The 14,182-nt window shown below is 33.9% G+C and overlaps 1 protein-coding gene, 1 long non-coding RNA gene and 1 pseudogene across 6 annotated transcripts; 2 read left to right on the top strand and 1 right to left on the bottom strand.

The window, feature by feature from the left end:
• LOC140837225 (E3 ubiquitin-protein ligase SIS3-like) lies at window positions 1-5,814 on the top strand (annotated as a pseudogene).
• A 654-nt stretch (window positions 5,815-6,468) lies between these two features.
• LOC140837192 (protein DELETION OF SUV3 SUPPRESSOR 1(I)-like) lies at window positions 6,469-12,609 on the top strand. 5 transcript variants are annotated; one of them, XM_073203279.1, is made up of 4 exons: window positions 6,488-6,669; window positions 9,254-9,382; window positions 9,624-9,724; window positions 12,317-12,609. In XM_073203279.1, exons 3-4 carry the CDS (start codon window positions 9,631-9,633, stop codon window positions 12,460-12,462), a joined length of 240 nt encoding a protein of 79 aa, XP_073059380.1. In that variant the 5' UTR covers window positions 6,488-6,669; window positions 9,254-9,382; window positions 9,624-9,630; the 3' UTR covers window positions 12,463-12,609. The 5 variants fall into 5 exon arrangements, with proteins under 5 accessions (XP_073059365.1, XP_073059389.1, XP_073059380.1 ...); XM_073203264.1 differs by lacking the exon at window positions 9,254-9,382 and having other exon boundaries at window positions 6,469-6,669; XM_073203288.1 differs by lacking the exon at window positions 9,254-9,382 and having other exon boundaries at window positions 6,487-6,669; window positions 9,566-9,724.
• Window positions 7,365-9,247, bottom strand: LOC140837218 (uncharacterized). The gene is made up of 2 exons (XR_012119245.1): window positions 8,897-9,247; window positions 7,365-7,579 (listed from the first exon to the last, which is right to left on the bottom strand). It is a non-coding gene; the product is annotated as an uncharacterized lncRNA (long non-coding RNA).
• Window positions 12,610-14,182: the final 1,573 nt, after the last annotated feature.

Raw genomic sequence — 14,182 nt, 5'->3', positions numbered from 1 at the left:
CAAGGATGCGGGAGCATTAGTTTATTATGGGTTTATTTCATCGTACCCATGTGGACATTGCCCCTATAATAGGATGTATTACCCGTTCAAATGAAAGTGAGAGTAATGCCCACATAGTTAGGATCTCATTAACCTTTATTATGCTAGCGGAATAATAATCTGCTGGAGAGTGCCATTTTAGTGAATTATTTTTAAATATCATATAAATAATATATTTAATATTACTGAGCTAGATTGACCCTAGTTGCAGATTTTGCTCGTGTATATTTTTTTAAAAAGGAGATTTTGACAATAAGACTTGGTCGATTTTATTTGTTTTTTAAAAATAGGTCTCTACAGTTTAATGAGAGGCTTATTATCATAAAAAGCAAAAAAGTTGACCGGACTGTGTTTTAAACTGCCCCTTCTAAAAAATATAACTCTAGACCAGTTCATTTAATTTGATTAAAAAATATTGGCTCGTTAAATTCAATTGCAGGGAGATTTAGACTGTCAATTTTTTTTATTTTGGCCAAGTTTATATAATAAAATATCCCTAAATTGCAGGGTAATCCTTTAGGGTGTCTGATGAATTTAGTGTCTTTTTGTGTTTTAGCTGTATTCAAAAGCAAGACTCCCTCAAACTCTCCCTTAATCTATGTAGGCTTAGTTAGTTTGGTTGTTTCTCTAAAGGTGCTCTCATTCCAGAGAGCCCGTCTTTTTAGGAAAAAATCATAACCTGGACCTTTTTTCCCCAGAAAAACGGTGAGTTCGACCCTATCCACATGGGTAGTGACTTAAACCATTGAGAAGTTGACACATGTCAACTCTACTCAAGGAAGAGTTGACACGTGTCAAAATTTGACAAGTGTCAACTCCTCAATGGTTTTGGGGCACTACCCATGTGGGTAGGGTCGAACAAACCGGAAACCCTTATCTGTGGTTGCTTGTGAGGGGAATTTTGGGAAATGGGGATAACCTTCGTTTGACCAATCATATTTTTTGTATGTTTTTAACTGCCCTGATTTGGAACATTTAAATTCCTAATTTTTTGAGATATTATGAAATTTAACAACCATTTATAAAATACATGTATGGTGGGATATTTTGTTATTTTAATCTCGGTTAATTGTATTTTTAAAAATAATTTCCCCAAGTGTATTGTAATATATTAAGAGCCAATGGTCAATAGACCGGTTCTTTTTTTTGCATTCTACTTACACAAAAAATGTTTTGCCTAGGTCCACAGTGTTTTTTGGATGAAATTCGGTAAAAAAATTGAAAATCTGGAACAAATATATGATTTTTAAATAAATGTCTTAGATATGACTAAATGTTTATATATGACATTAATATATGATTTTTGGGAACCCATATATGTATAACAAATTTTGATATTAATGAAACATTTTTTTCGGATGAAAATTTGGTACAAAACTTTCAAAAATAGCTATTAATATATGTTATTTTAATACTGAATGTTTCAGAATTATTCGAGTATCCAAATATGTATAATAAGTTTTGGTGTTAATGACATGTCTTTTGTCGGATGAAAATTCGATGCAAACATTGAAATTCGATGCAAAACATTGAAAATCCGGTATTGATATATGATATTTGAATATTAAATGTTTCAGATTGAACATTATATTTGATTTTTGAGTGCCCAAATATGAATTTTGGTATTAAAGACACATGTTTTTTCCATGTGAAAATGGGTACAAAACATCATTAAAAATGTGATACTAATATAAAATATTTCAGTATGCTATTTCAGATCATATTCTTATATATGATGTTTGAGCATATAATCAAGTCTAGAAAGTATTGATATTAATATAGTTGTTTCAATTTTATACTCAAAATTTTATTTTTTGTACTAGAGCACAACAATTTGTTTTGTAATATTTTATACATGTTCCAGATTTCCGATGTTTTACATCGAATTTCATCGCAAAATAAATGTGGGTTCATGAAGCGGTTAAACATTTTTTGTGTGACTCCATAAAAAAGACACATTTAATTATGTTGTTGGATATTTACAAGCAAGTCTCCAATATATTAAAGGAGTTAGTTTTTCAAATTGAAAAGTTGACCGAGGTGAAATAACTCCAAGGTTATATAAGTTAGATAACCAAGATTATAAAGAGTTCATATTTTATTGTTGCATGTTCTGTCCAATTTTTTCTTCGTATATGTGTGATCGGGGTTTTTTTGGATGACATGAAAATGTAAAACAAGCAGTGTACAATTTATGTAAAAATAATTAAATTTGGCAATAGACTGGCCTGATGATTAGCTAAGAAAGAACGGAGATTCGAATGGCGTTCTTTTGTTGAAGCCTGGGAAAATTAGCTGGGCTCCAAAAGCGTTATATGTAATTAACGATTCTATTGTCGATGAAGGCGTCTGCATTCCAAAAGTGATTTTTCCATTTATTATTATTTTATATGCTTTCTGGTATATTTTATTTATAACAATAATATTATTTTTTACTATTAAGTTTATATGTTTAATTATGATGAGATGCTTTAGTTAGAATTTGAAATTCTTAGATTCTAGGTATTTATGCTGAGGAGGGTTTGAATTTTTTTTGGAATGGAAGAGTGATGTCTGAGTGTGGCTGTTTGCAGGTACAAGGGAATCTTCTTGTCTATGCTGGCAACAAGTATGTATCCTTTCATTGACTCTTCAAGTTTTTAGTTCATGTTAAATCTTAGATTCAAAAATATTAATACTTTGTTTTCTTATTTCAGTCGTTTTATGTTAATTAGAGTATGAAAATATACTATTTTTAATATTACTCCGCTGGTTATTGTACTATTCCTCAACTGTTTCAGTTAGAATTATTGTGGCAATTAATGGAAGATATATTACTTGTGTATCCATCCATTGCAGTTTGCACATATGGATTGTGGTAAGCGATCTTCATGCTTTTAGTAAATTTATAACTCGAAATGATGTGTGTTTTTCCTCTCTTTATCAGGTAGACTATACGGTAGTGTTTGTTTTTTGCCTCTTGATGTTTGTAGATAATGGGCTGGCTGCTGGGATGGGATTACGCCTTTTTTCCTCGTTCAATCTTGGCAATTTATTTAATTTAATTTTTTAAATAGTCGTGGAATTTCTAATACTTTGCTATATAGGTTTTATGAATCTCTATTTTATGGCATGCGTTCCTTGCATAATACTTCTCTCATCATTTTGCTAACCTTCAAAGTACCATGCTTTTATAAAAGTCTCCTATTAGCAAGTTGTGTTAAGCTATAAATTTGTACATAACATTGACTTACAACTTCGGATTTACGTGTTAATTTTCCTCGCACCTTTCTGTTTCTTTAAGTTGTTTCCTGTAACTAGTGGCATTATTCTTTTTACGATATTTGTCATGGCCATAGGGATCTTGGTTGGCAGCAGAGATATGTACGTTTTTGTGGAAGGATTTCCGTTCTTGCCTTGGACTATCATTGGTTACCCTATGGTTCACTAACTCAAGAGATTGTATAAGCTGTTTTAATTTCCTCTTCTGAGTACGAACTAATGGATTATATACCATACCAGAAATAGAAATAACTTGGGGTTTCCTTATTTGGCTGCTGTTCAGCTATTGTGGACTTGTATGCATTGCCGGTATCTGTGTAGGAATTGTCAGTTAACTGATCGTTATTTTGAGCTTTCTTCTTCGCTTAATGAGGCATTATATCTATCTGTTCACATGGTGTATGTAACTCTTTCTTCGAGACTATATAACTAAACTTATAAGCTATTTAGAACAGCTTATAAGGTGTTCGAAACTGTGTGATAATATAAATAAGCTGTTATTATCTTATAAGATCTTTCGAAAAAAAACTAATAATGCTGGTTTAAGATCTTGTAATAAGTTTTATTCAAAATAATTTCAATATTATTCTTTTATTCTAAACTATTCTCAGATCCATTTTATTCATTTTTTTTTCTGCCTTCTGATTATTTGATTTGTTTTCTCTTCCCTCTTGATTGTTTTTGCTTTCAATGAAAACTTACTTTTTACAAACACCGAACGAAATGAATTAATTTTAAAATAATTTGTAAAAGTTTATAAGTTACTAAAATATCTCGCCAGCTTTAGTAGCTTGTAAGATGCTCAAAACAAGTTTGGGCAAGCGAGTCTTCTTTACATGAAAAACCATTATTTTATTTTTATACTATTTGATGTGTTGAAACTTTTACTCTTACTTCAGGTTTTGGCTGACATGGTTCGAGTGCCAGATTGGGCGCTTGAGGCTGCAGGCCAAGAAATGAGAGGGATGGGCCAAGATTCCACTGCATACCAACCTGTACCGTACTTGACCCCGGCTCAGGCTAAAAGTGTTTGATTTAAAGAACTCGAGAGCGAGGTTTCGACCCAATTTTTTGGTTTACTTGTCTTACCAACTATATCAATGGCTGTCTTGAAACATGGTTTTCTCAATGTTCTGTAATTTAATCTCTCTCTGAAATTGATTTTGAAGCAAATATTTTAAATCCATCAAAATTTTGCTTCCAACTTTATTCTTTCATTCACTTCATGTTATTACCTTTCTTTGTAAATTGATGATATTTTGTTTCAACGCATAGAAAGAAGCTGTGGAGGCTCGTGTTCAAGAACTTCCAAAGTTTAGGCTGAAGGCGGTTCCTACAGATTGCAGCGAGTGTCTAGAGTTTTATGTCGGAGATGAGGTGAGTTTATCTATGTTCAATCAAGATAATGTTCTGAGCGATGATAGCTGATACTACACTATATAATAGTTTCATTCTACTTTAGCAATATGCTAGCTGACAGCTGTTAAGATTCTGTTATCTTTGTGATTATTTTGTCGTCATTTTATTATATTGTGAGCAACAATTGAATCTAGCGTCACGCGTGATTAATCATACGATGCATCAATTGAAACCAAAATGCGTGTTTCATCTATTGTACAATTTAAAAGATTCGAATTGCTATCACACTTAGTTTTTTATGTACTTGGTTCTACGTTATTCAATTCTATTCCAGTCGAGAATGAAAATTAGAACTTCTCTTCGCTGGAACTATAGCATAATACGAGACAGGCGTGATATTCTACGAGTACTTGCACAAATTTCTTCACCGGACACGATGCAGGTTCTGGGTCTTCCTCGTGCCCACAGTTTTCACGTGGAATGCATCGACAAGCGGCTTCGGCTAAATGTGAAATGTAGATGCCGGTGTTCGGTCTTTCCGAACCTCCGTATTATCTGGCATCCAGGCTGATTCATAGAGGTTATCTTCCAAGGTTGCCATAACAACTCGTTACTCGAGAAATCAACCTAATAGTCAGTTCTATCTTTCGATGTTCCAAGGCCTGATGCGCGCTGTCTGCTCAGAGAATTCTGTCTGGCAGCGAGACAAACTGTGGCGAAACCGAGGCAAGCAGAGGGCCACTAGCAGCAACTCGCAACGTGGAATTTGCACAGCCTGTACAGGTTATGATCGAAGGGTCTTAGCCTCGTCACTCTCCCGTATCTTCTTTAGTACTCAATCCACCTGGGATTCAATAATTTGGTATGACTTGGGGCTTTGATTCGTTTTTCGTGCTTGTTTGGGACATGTTTTTTTGTTCAGAGGTACCTCCCGGCTCCCATATCCTCAGAGGGACACTTTCATGCCTGGCCAAGGTGTTTTTCCCTGTATTGTACACATACATTGTCATGTGCGTAACTTATTTCAATGTTTTTACAATAGCCATCAGATGCCATCTTCTTGACTTGGCTGGTTTAAATTGTATCATCTTATTGGATTTGAACTTCACTTTTTGATCTCTGGTATCAAGCTTTGCCAGCCATTTTACTCGAATTAATGATTAAAATCACCTGCAGTTTGTTTGGTACCACGAACCAACGATAGCATAATTGATTGATTGATTCATAAATTTGGTTTATATGCTTTTCTTTTTAGCTAATTTTATATGTTTATTTGTGTTTCTTTCAACATCCAAAAAAAATTATTCAAATATTTTAAAGTTATCTTGAACTAATCTTATATTAGGGTAATGTTTTGAAAAAGTGATTGTATATTTTTTTTTAATTTGAAAAAAAAAATTCTAGAAAAATTTCATAATTTCTTTTCTAAAATAGTTGTAAACACTAATACTATTTAATTATTACTTGAACATTATTTTTTCAGTCTTAAAAAGTATTCGATTAATTGTGGTATAAACTTAACACCGTTATAGTGCTCTAAAATTTTCTAATGAAGGAAGGGTGTGAGTTCGAGTTTTTTAAAAATGAAAATGTAATGCGATGATTTTAAATGATTGTGAATACAATGGGATAATAGTAGTCCTTTAAACCGAGCCCAAATATTCTATTATAGTTTATACGTAACAACCATGTCCACTCGTCATATTTAAGGTCTAAATTTTATATCTATCGAGATATAATCGAGTCGAGTCAAATTTTTAAATCTTGGAGTTTGATTCATTTATAATCGAGTGAAGTTCGAGACAATGTTATATTATATCAAAATGTGATTGTAACCTAATTCGGGCCCGACTTTTCCGGAAAACATATCCTGTCAAACGGGCTAAACAGGATTGGGCGTTTTTTGGTGACTAGTGGCCTGCTTAATCACCCATATCCATACCACCTTTGATTTCACTTCACAATCTCTCTTAATCAAAAGCAGCGGCGCTCGGAAGCAGCACCGAATTTGTAAGCTAAGATATTCTTCGTTTCTATTTATTCATTATTTCTCCGTCTTCGATCCTTGTTGTGTTGAAAACGATAACTTGTGATCCATAATTTTCTAATAAGACTAATGTAGATGCATGCGGGGTTTGGTGAATTTATTGGAGCAATGATTATGAAATATATACCAGATTTGGATCGAAAACAAGAAAAAAGTGGAACAATTTTTTTCGGATTGAACATAAATTTCTGTCCTGTTTTACACGACAAAGAAATTTGCTGCGGAGCCTAATCTGGCACCTGCGCGCCCCATCTTCAGTTTGATGAACATGAACCCTAATCATGTTCCTTTTATTGTTTTGAGAACCATGTTCCATTTTTCCAGTGAAAGAGTATAGTAGAGGAACTAACCCTTTACGCATTACATTCAAGCTCGCCACTTTTTAGCTGCGGAGCGCACCTCTATTATACGTATAAATTTCTGTATCTATCATACTCGTCCATTAATCTTAGGTTGCGTTTGGATTAGTTCATTTGGGCTGATTTGTATTTGGGAACAAAAGGGATTTGGTATTTGAAATCAGCAGATATGGCCCATTACTAATTTCAGCAGATTTGAAATGTCCTCTTCTCAACCCCGTCATTTCAAATCCATTTCTTATATTTTTCTTCTAAAGCGGCAGTTCTTGTCTCCCGATTTTCATCGCAACTACCGCCTAGAGTAAGATTTTCTTTCGCGGTGTTCAATTCCACTTCCACGGTCTACTGTTGGACTCTGGATTCCATATTGAAAAATAATGTTTGATTTTGAATTGCACAAGTTGGATTTAGTGGGAAAGATTATGAGGTTAGGATTGCCGTTGTGCTCACAACTTGATGCTAAAATTTATGTGCAAGATGCAGTATAATTTGCAAGAAACAAAAGAATCCCCATCTGCTTGTCACAGGTCGCTCCATGTCACAGACACCCATCATCTTTGTTTAATAGCTCATGCATAATCTCTTTTTTATTTGAAAAGTAATGAGAAATATTACTTGAAGTTAATATACATGATGGCAATTATCTGAATCAAGATATGTTTATACCGTTCCTTTTATATATATATTGGATTTTGAACTTGTTATATATACATGATGGCATATTTCTTTTTAAAGAATTTGTTATGATTGGATTTTGAACTCGATGTCTTGATGTCTTCTCCAAACTCGAGACCTTGTTATTGGATACTACAAGTCATCGATTATATAGCATTTTTGTTTAATAAAAAATTATATATAGTAGTTTTATTTTTTTTAAGTGAATATAGCTCATTTTTTAAAAAAGAATGGTTCATATTTTAATTTCGTAGTCATCGGTTAGGAGTTAGGACATAGCTAAACCATATATCTGTATGGTGCCCTTTTTGAAGGAAGAAAAAGAAATGTAAAAGAAAGAAGAGAGTAAGACAAATTTTCTTCATTTTCAATTTACAGGTAAGGTTTTTGTTTCAATGTCGAGAGCTTAATCCCAACTGACACCTTTTCCACGAATCCAGGTTTTCGATTTCTTTGTTTTTTTGCTTGGTTTCTTCATCTTATTCGACATTGGGGAAAAATGATTGTTTTTGCTTTTGGGAAATTCATGCTGAATGAACGTCAGACCTTTTTTGTTTGATTTCTAAACTCGATCGTCTTTTTGTGCATCTCGTTCACGACACATTTTATTGTTCTTAATTCCTGGACGGTTCAAAATAGATGGCACTTTCATACACCAACTGTTTTCAATTTCCAAGAATTTATACGAAATGCAATTTTTCTGTTTCTTCTATGGAAGCACAAAGCCCGGCCTCTTGGTTATATGCTTGCCTTAAAACTTTGGATCTGGCCTTTCGTGGAGAAGCCAAGTTGAAGTGATTATGACGTTTTTTGTTATCTGCCGAGGCCGAGTACCGGGCCTTGGCTGCAACTGCTAGTGATCTGATTTGGATACAACGGCTTCTTTCAGAATTACATATATCGTGTATCCAACTAGCCTTAATGTTTGTGATAATCAGGCAGCCATTCACATCGCTTCTATTCCGATTTTCCACGAACGTACAAAACACATCGAACTAGATTGTCACTTTGTTCGTGATAGAGTCAGTGATGGTTCGGTAAAACTTCTCCCAGTTCGCTCACAACTTCAACTTGCGTGTCTTCACAAAGCCTCTTCCAAGAGTTCTTTTCCTTCCACTCATTTCCAAGATGGCCATCAAAGATCTTTGTCGTCCACCTTGAGGGGGAGTTTTACACTTAATTGGTAATTAGTCAATAGTTAGGAAGTTAATATCTTAACCTCAAGTAACTGTATTTATCATTTATATAGGTAAGTACTGTAAATACGAGACATAAAACAAAAATTCATTATGAATGGAAATTTCCACACCCTTTGTTCCTTTGTGTTCTTAGTTGTAATATCTCCGATGTTGGGAGAGTTTTATACCACTACACAAATAGGATTTCTTAATAATTTACACCAAATACAATACAAATATATGTTTTTCTTAATAATTTACACCAAATACAACATTTTTTTTTACGTGTGATTAATTATCTATGCATTTCATTTCATCATCACTCCATAATCTAGTACATGGTGTGATCATGCTGCTATACAATGTCGTTTGTACTTCTGTTATCACATCCCTAAAGCACGAGTTCCAACTAAATTTCCCTTCTATGGTTAGAAAAGCTATATCCAAATCTGCGGTATCATCTGGTAAGTTGATTCCTTTCGTATTTCTCAAGTTCTCTAGTATCTGTGAATTTGCGAACAAATTGATAATAACCACGACAAGCTATGTTTCGGAATAGGTTTTGAACTAAACCTTTTGATTTATTTTGTGTACTATGCGTTGAATACATGTGGATGCTGTAAATGTATGTTTCTGTTTTTTGGTAGAGACTTGCATCAAATGATGTTATTTGTTGGGATATTGAGGTTTTTATACGTTGCACAGAATAGGAATGGCAACTGAACAACCAAAGCCAACTACGGAAGAATTGAAAATTGATCTATTTGAAGACGATGATGAGTTTGAGGAGTTTGAAATTAATTACGGTAAAATTCTAATCATTTCCGTATATTTTATGTATTCATAAGGGTTTTACAATCTTTTAGTTGATTATGGCATTTTTTATAGTTGGGTTTGACAGTTTTGAATGTTTTCTTTTCAATTTGTTGATGTGCTGGCGTTCTCGTGATTTAAACTTGTTTCGTAGGTTGAGATTCGTCCAAAGTATGCAAAATTGATTCCTCTATCATGTACACGTGTTTGATTATGGATATAGTTGTCAATAGAAAATCATGTGTAGCGCCTTGTAGCTCAAAGGTTTCCCATGGCTATAACGCATAGCGAATAGCGTAGCAAGGACCATTTGAAAGTAATGTGTCACAAGTATGTAAATATATAATATACAGTATACAATTCATGCTTAAATAACAAATATATAAGTTCAAAACATATAAAACCTCCATTCTAAAATTAGAAAAACATAATCTAAATTCATCTTCTTCATCAAGATCGAGACCATCTTCTTCATTTGAAATTGCACAACGCTCAACATCATTTTCTTCACTTTCTTCATCAAAGTCGAATTCATCCTTTTTATCTGCAAGATCAAGTGTAGTAGATGTTTTTATTGGCCTTTTCCCTCTAGACTTAGATGTGGCCGCCTTCGAGCTTTCTATAGGTGTAGATGTGGTCGTCTTTGAGGCCTGCGTAGATGTATGGGATGCCTTCGAGGCCTTTTTGGATTTCCTCAATGTATAAGGAGCTTCATCTACTCGGACGTCTGGAACAATCTTGCCAAGTCAAATCATCACCATCATTAACAAAGTCAGGTTCTTCATCCTCTAGTCTCCCTACCAACCATTCATTGTCTTTATCTATTTCACTCAATGTTATAGGATCGATGGTATCACGACTATCGTATATAAGTATCAGAGCTCTGTTGTACTTAATGCACATCAAATCATTCATGTGTGTTTGCTCCAATCTATTTTTTTTCTTGGAATGAAGCTGCATTTATTTATATAAGTCTAGCGGCGGACAACCCGAAGTTCGGCGAGCTACGAGCAACAGAAGAGGAGAAGCAGTGGAGATTTGTGGGGTTTATGTTATGGTTGATTGGGAGAAGCGGAAAAGATTGAAACAAAAGAGGAGAAGCAGGGTTGAATTGAAATATAATTGTGCCTAAAAATTGTGCAAAATGAGCCTACAAAACATCCGTTACTTTTTTTAAAAAAATGTTATATAGCTTTGCTTTACGCTATCGTGATAATAGCGACAATATTGCTCGCTACTTTGAAGTGCAGTGCGCATAGCGTCCCGTAACCATGGAGCTTCGCGTCGCGTCGCTACGTGCAATGCGAGCGCTACGCTCGCTATTGACAACTATGATTCTGCGTTTGTTTTATTTAGTTTGCTTGCTTATGTTTCTGGGAGATGAGAGTTTTTTATTGCATAGGGTGAGAAAATAGGCTGTTGGATGGGTACTTTGTACTTGTTAACTTTGAGAATTGGTTCTGAGGTTGTGTGTTGTCCTCGAGGCATGTTAATGATAAATGTTTCATGGACAGAAGGAAGCAAATGTTGAAATATAGAGATAAGATTTGTTGAAGGCACCTATCTTAATAATGGCGAGCTGCTAGAGCTTCATCAATTAGCATTTAATACATTTATTTGTGATCGATGGCTCGCAGATTTTGTAAAGTATTTACCGGTTGTAAAGCTTTCCTGGTGTCACAAGTCTCAACATTTGTGGTAACTTCGGAATAAAATGAAACAGGTGCATAGTGACCATTTTAGGTAAAAAGAAGATGGCAAAAGCAATGATCTGGAGTTGCATCTAATTCATTTCTTGTTCAACAACCTTTGTTATACCATTCATTTTAAAAGGAGGACATTCATGTTCACGATCCAACTCCATCTTATGTGTGCTCCTGGGCCTTGAACAGACTGGCCAAGTCATTCCCTGTCATCCTATCCTTGCCTCTGGGCCTTGAACAGACTGGCCAAGTCATTCCCTGTCATCCTATCCTTGCCTTTATTTCAGTCCTACAACCAATATGTCAATCCCTTCATTAGGTTTTACTGTCATTGTCCATTGATGATCAGGATCCATTTACCACATTGGATGTTTATACAAAATTTTAGGGATGCTTAGCATAATAGCAAAAGTTAATGATATGGTCATGTGTGAATTGTCAGCTCATATGTTTGCATTGACTTGGTTCTTATTTGAATCATCTGACAAATAAGATGAATGAATAGCGAAACACCATGATCAACTCTTTTTTTCTCTTGTATTTATGGAAATAGAACAAACATCATACTTCGATGATTGGTATTTTTTTGGTCAGTTTTTTACTACTCTTTATTTGTACTGAGGTGATAATTTCTGTAACTAGATTGTACAAGGAATTGGCGGTTGATTGGATGTTTGCTCGGTGTTCTTTTTTCTTCTATCTTTCTTTTCCACCCTTCTCAAGTCTCAACCCTTCTTTAGTGGAATATTGAAGTAATGGGCGTGTGGGAGTTGGACTCAATCATGGAGACTCCAACTTAGTTTTTTGAATGAGACTCAGAATTCATCTTGTACTATTTTGTGCATTTTCTGTGTTTTATGCTGTGGCGATGATTTTTTTTAGATTTGGAGGACAAAGAAGAAGGCAAAGAAGCGCTGCAGCAATGGGAAGATGATTGGGATGATGATGATCTGAATGATGATTTCTCCTTGCAGCTAAGGAGAGAACTAGAGGGGAACACTGAGAAGAACGAGACCAAGTCTACATGACTTTATTCATTTTAGTACTTCTCTGTTCTGAAACTTTGCCGTATAGATATATACCATCTTCAAGGCCTTATTTTGTTTCGCCAAAATGATGTTGTTTGCTGTATTTCTGATTGCAAACTTTTACCAGACATGATTTTTGAAGTTGCAGGCATGCTCTTCATCTGTGAGCAATTGAGCAAAGTAGAACGAATGTGTTAACATGGATTGTCAATTTATGAGCAAATTTGACATCGTCCAAACGGTCAGTCAATTTCTCGTTTCTTAGACTGGTGATATTTCTGGACGTCTGATATGAATGTGTGTCGAAATATGAGCTAAACGAAAATGACTCCATACTCATCTCTCAGTTTACTATCCATGTGAAAATGCTGCGACCATCCAGTTCAGGATATACATAATACTTGGGAGTCACTATCCATATGAACACATTCGTTGTACTTTGCTCGATCTACATTCTCTATTTCAAGCGCCTTCTCTTGTAGTTTTCGGTTGTGTTGACAAAGAAACCGTGTGCTGATGATTCTTAAGCCCTTCAGAATATTATCTTCCTATACATGGAGACACTGTTAGAGCCCGTAGAGGTTGAGAACATAAAAAGTGCTGGTGTACAGTGGCAGAGCCATAGGTTTAGCGTGGGAGCAAAACTAAAACGAAAAAATTTAGCATGCCCAATCTCATTTTATACGCGTGGAATATTTGATTATGTATGAGTCCAAATATCGATCCTACATAAACTAATATTTAATTACTAAAATTCATATCACTTAATTTAAGTTAGACAACATAAATAAAAAGATTATATACGTATTATTAATCTAAATTATTAAATAAAATAATTTCAACAAAAAACGACTGATTCAAAGATCAAAGAGAGATACAACTTCAAATAAAGAATTAAGACACACAACGGTACTAAATTCTGCTATGTTGACACGTGTTAAAATTCAATTAATTATTTAATTATTGACAATCATGGTGAAATCCCGATTTATTTATTAAACGATTCTTCGAGTTAATAAATATATTTAAATCTAACCGTCCAATTATTTTTAATTGAATTTAATTAGATCTGAATACACTAAATCTTCGTGAAATTTCAGTTTTCATGTGTTGATGACGTCTTTGTTTTTATATTTAATCAATCATCTTCCGATTCGTGATTAATCAACAAACAATAGTTGATCATGCTATTAACAATAAATATTAAACTAACATCAATCAATAATTAAAATCAAGAAAAATAATATATTGAAAAGAAACCAAATATTAACAAGTATTGTTTGGCTTTATCTTGGTCTTAGTCTAAATAAAATTATTTCACGAATTCAAAACAAAAGTGAAAACTCATATTTAATTTCATAGAAGAAAACAAAATAAAAAAGAAATAAGAGGAATTTTCAGTGATTTTTGGCATGTGTTTAGGAATTCATCATGCTTGTGCTTTCTATCTTCATTCGTGTAGATGTCTTATGTGTAGTCTTTTGTTGTCTTCACTGTAACCTTCTATTCCTCCCTTATGCACTTGCGTCCTTTTTTATCCTTTTCTGATGTTCACTTCCTCCTTCTGTTATATCTTATGTTCTCTCTTCTATCTCTTTTTCTCTAATTAAAAAAAAAATTTAAAAAATTAGATATTATTTTATTTATCGAAAATTTAAACAATAAATAAATATTTTTTTACAAAGTCAAAAAATTGTCATTTATCAGATGAATAAACTTT

The sequence above is a fragment of the Primulina eburnea genome, chromosome 1 (assembly GCF_022965805.1).
Source record: "Primulina eburnea isolate SZY01 chromosome 1, ASM2296580v1, whole genome shotgun sequence".
Taxonomy (NCBI): domain Eukaryota; kingdom Viridiplantae; phylum Streptophyta; class Magnoliopsida; order Lamiales; family Gesneriaceae; genus Primulina; species Primulina eburnea.
Note: the sequence above shows the minus strand (reverse complement) of the source record. Positions and strands in the feature narration are given on the sequence as shown.

Excerpts from the sequence above, each read along its gene's own strand:
- LOC140837192 (XM_073203255.1), top strand. Across the intron at positions 9,725-12,316 it reads GGAGTTTGAAATTAATTACG|ATTTGGAGGACAAAGAAGAA; the intron begins GTAAAATTCTAA and ends GATTTTTTTTAG.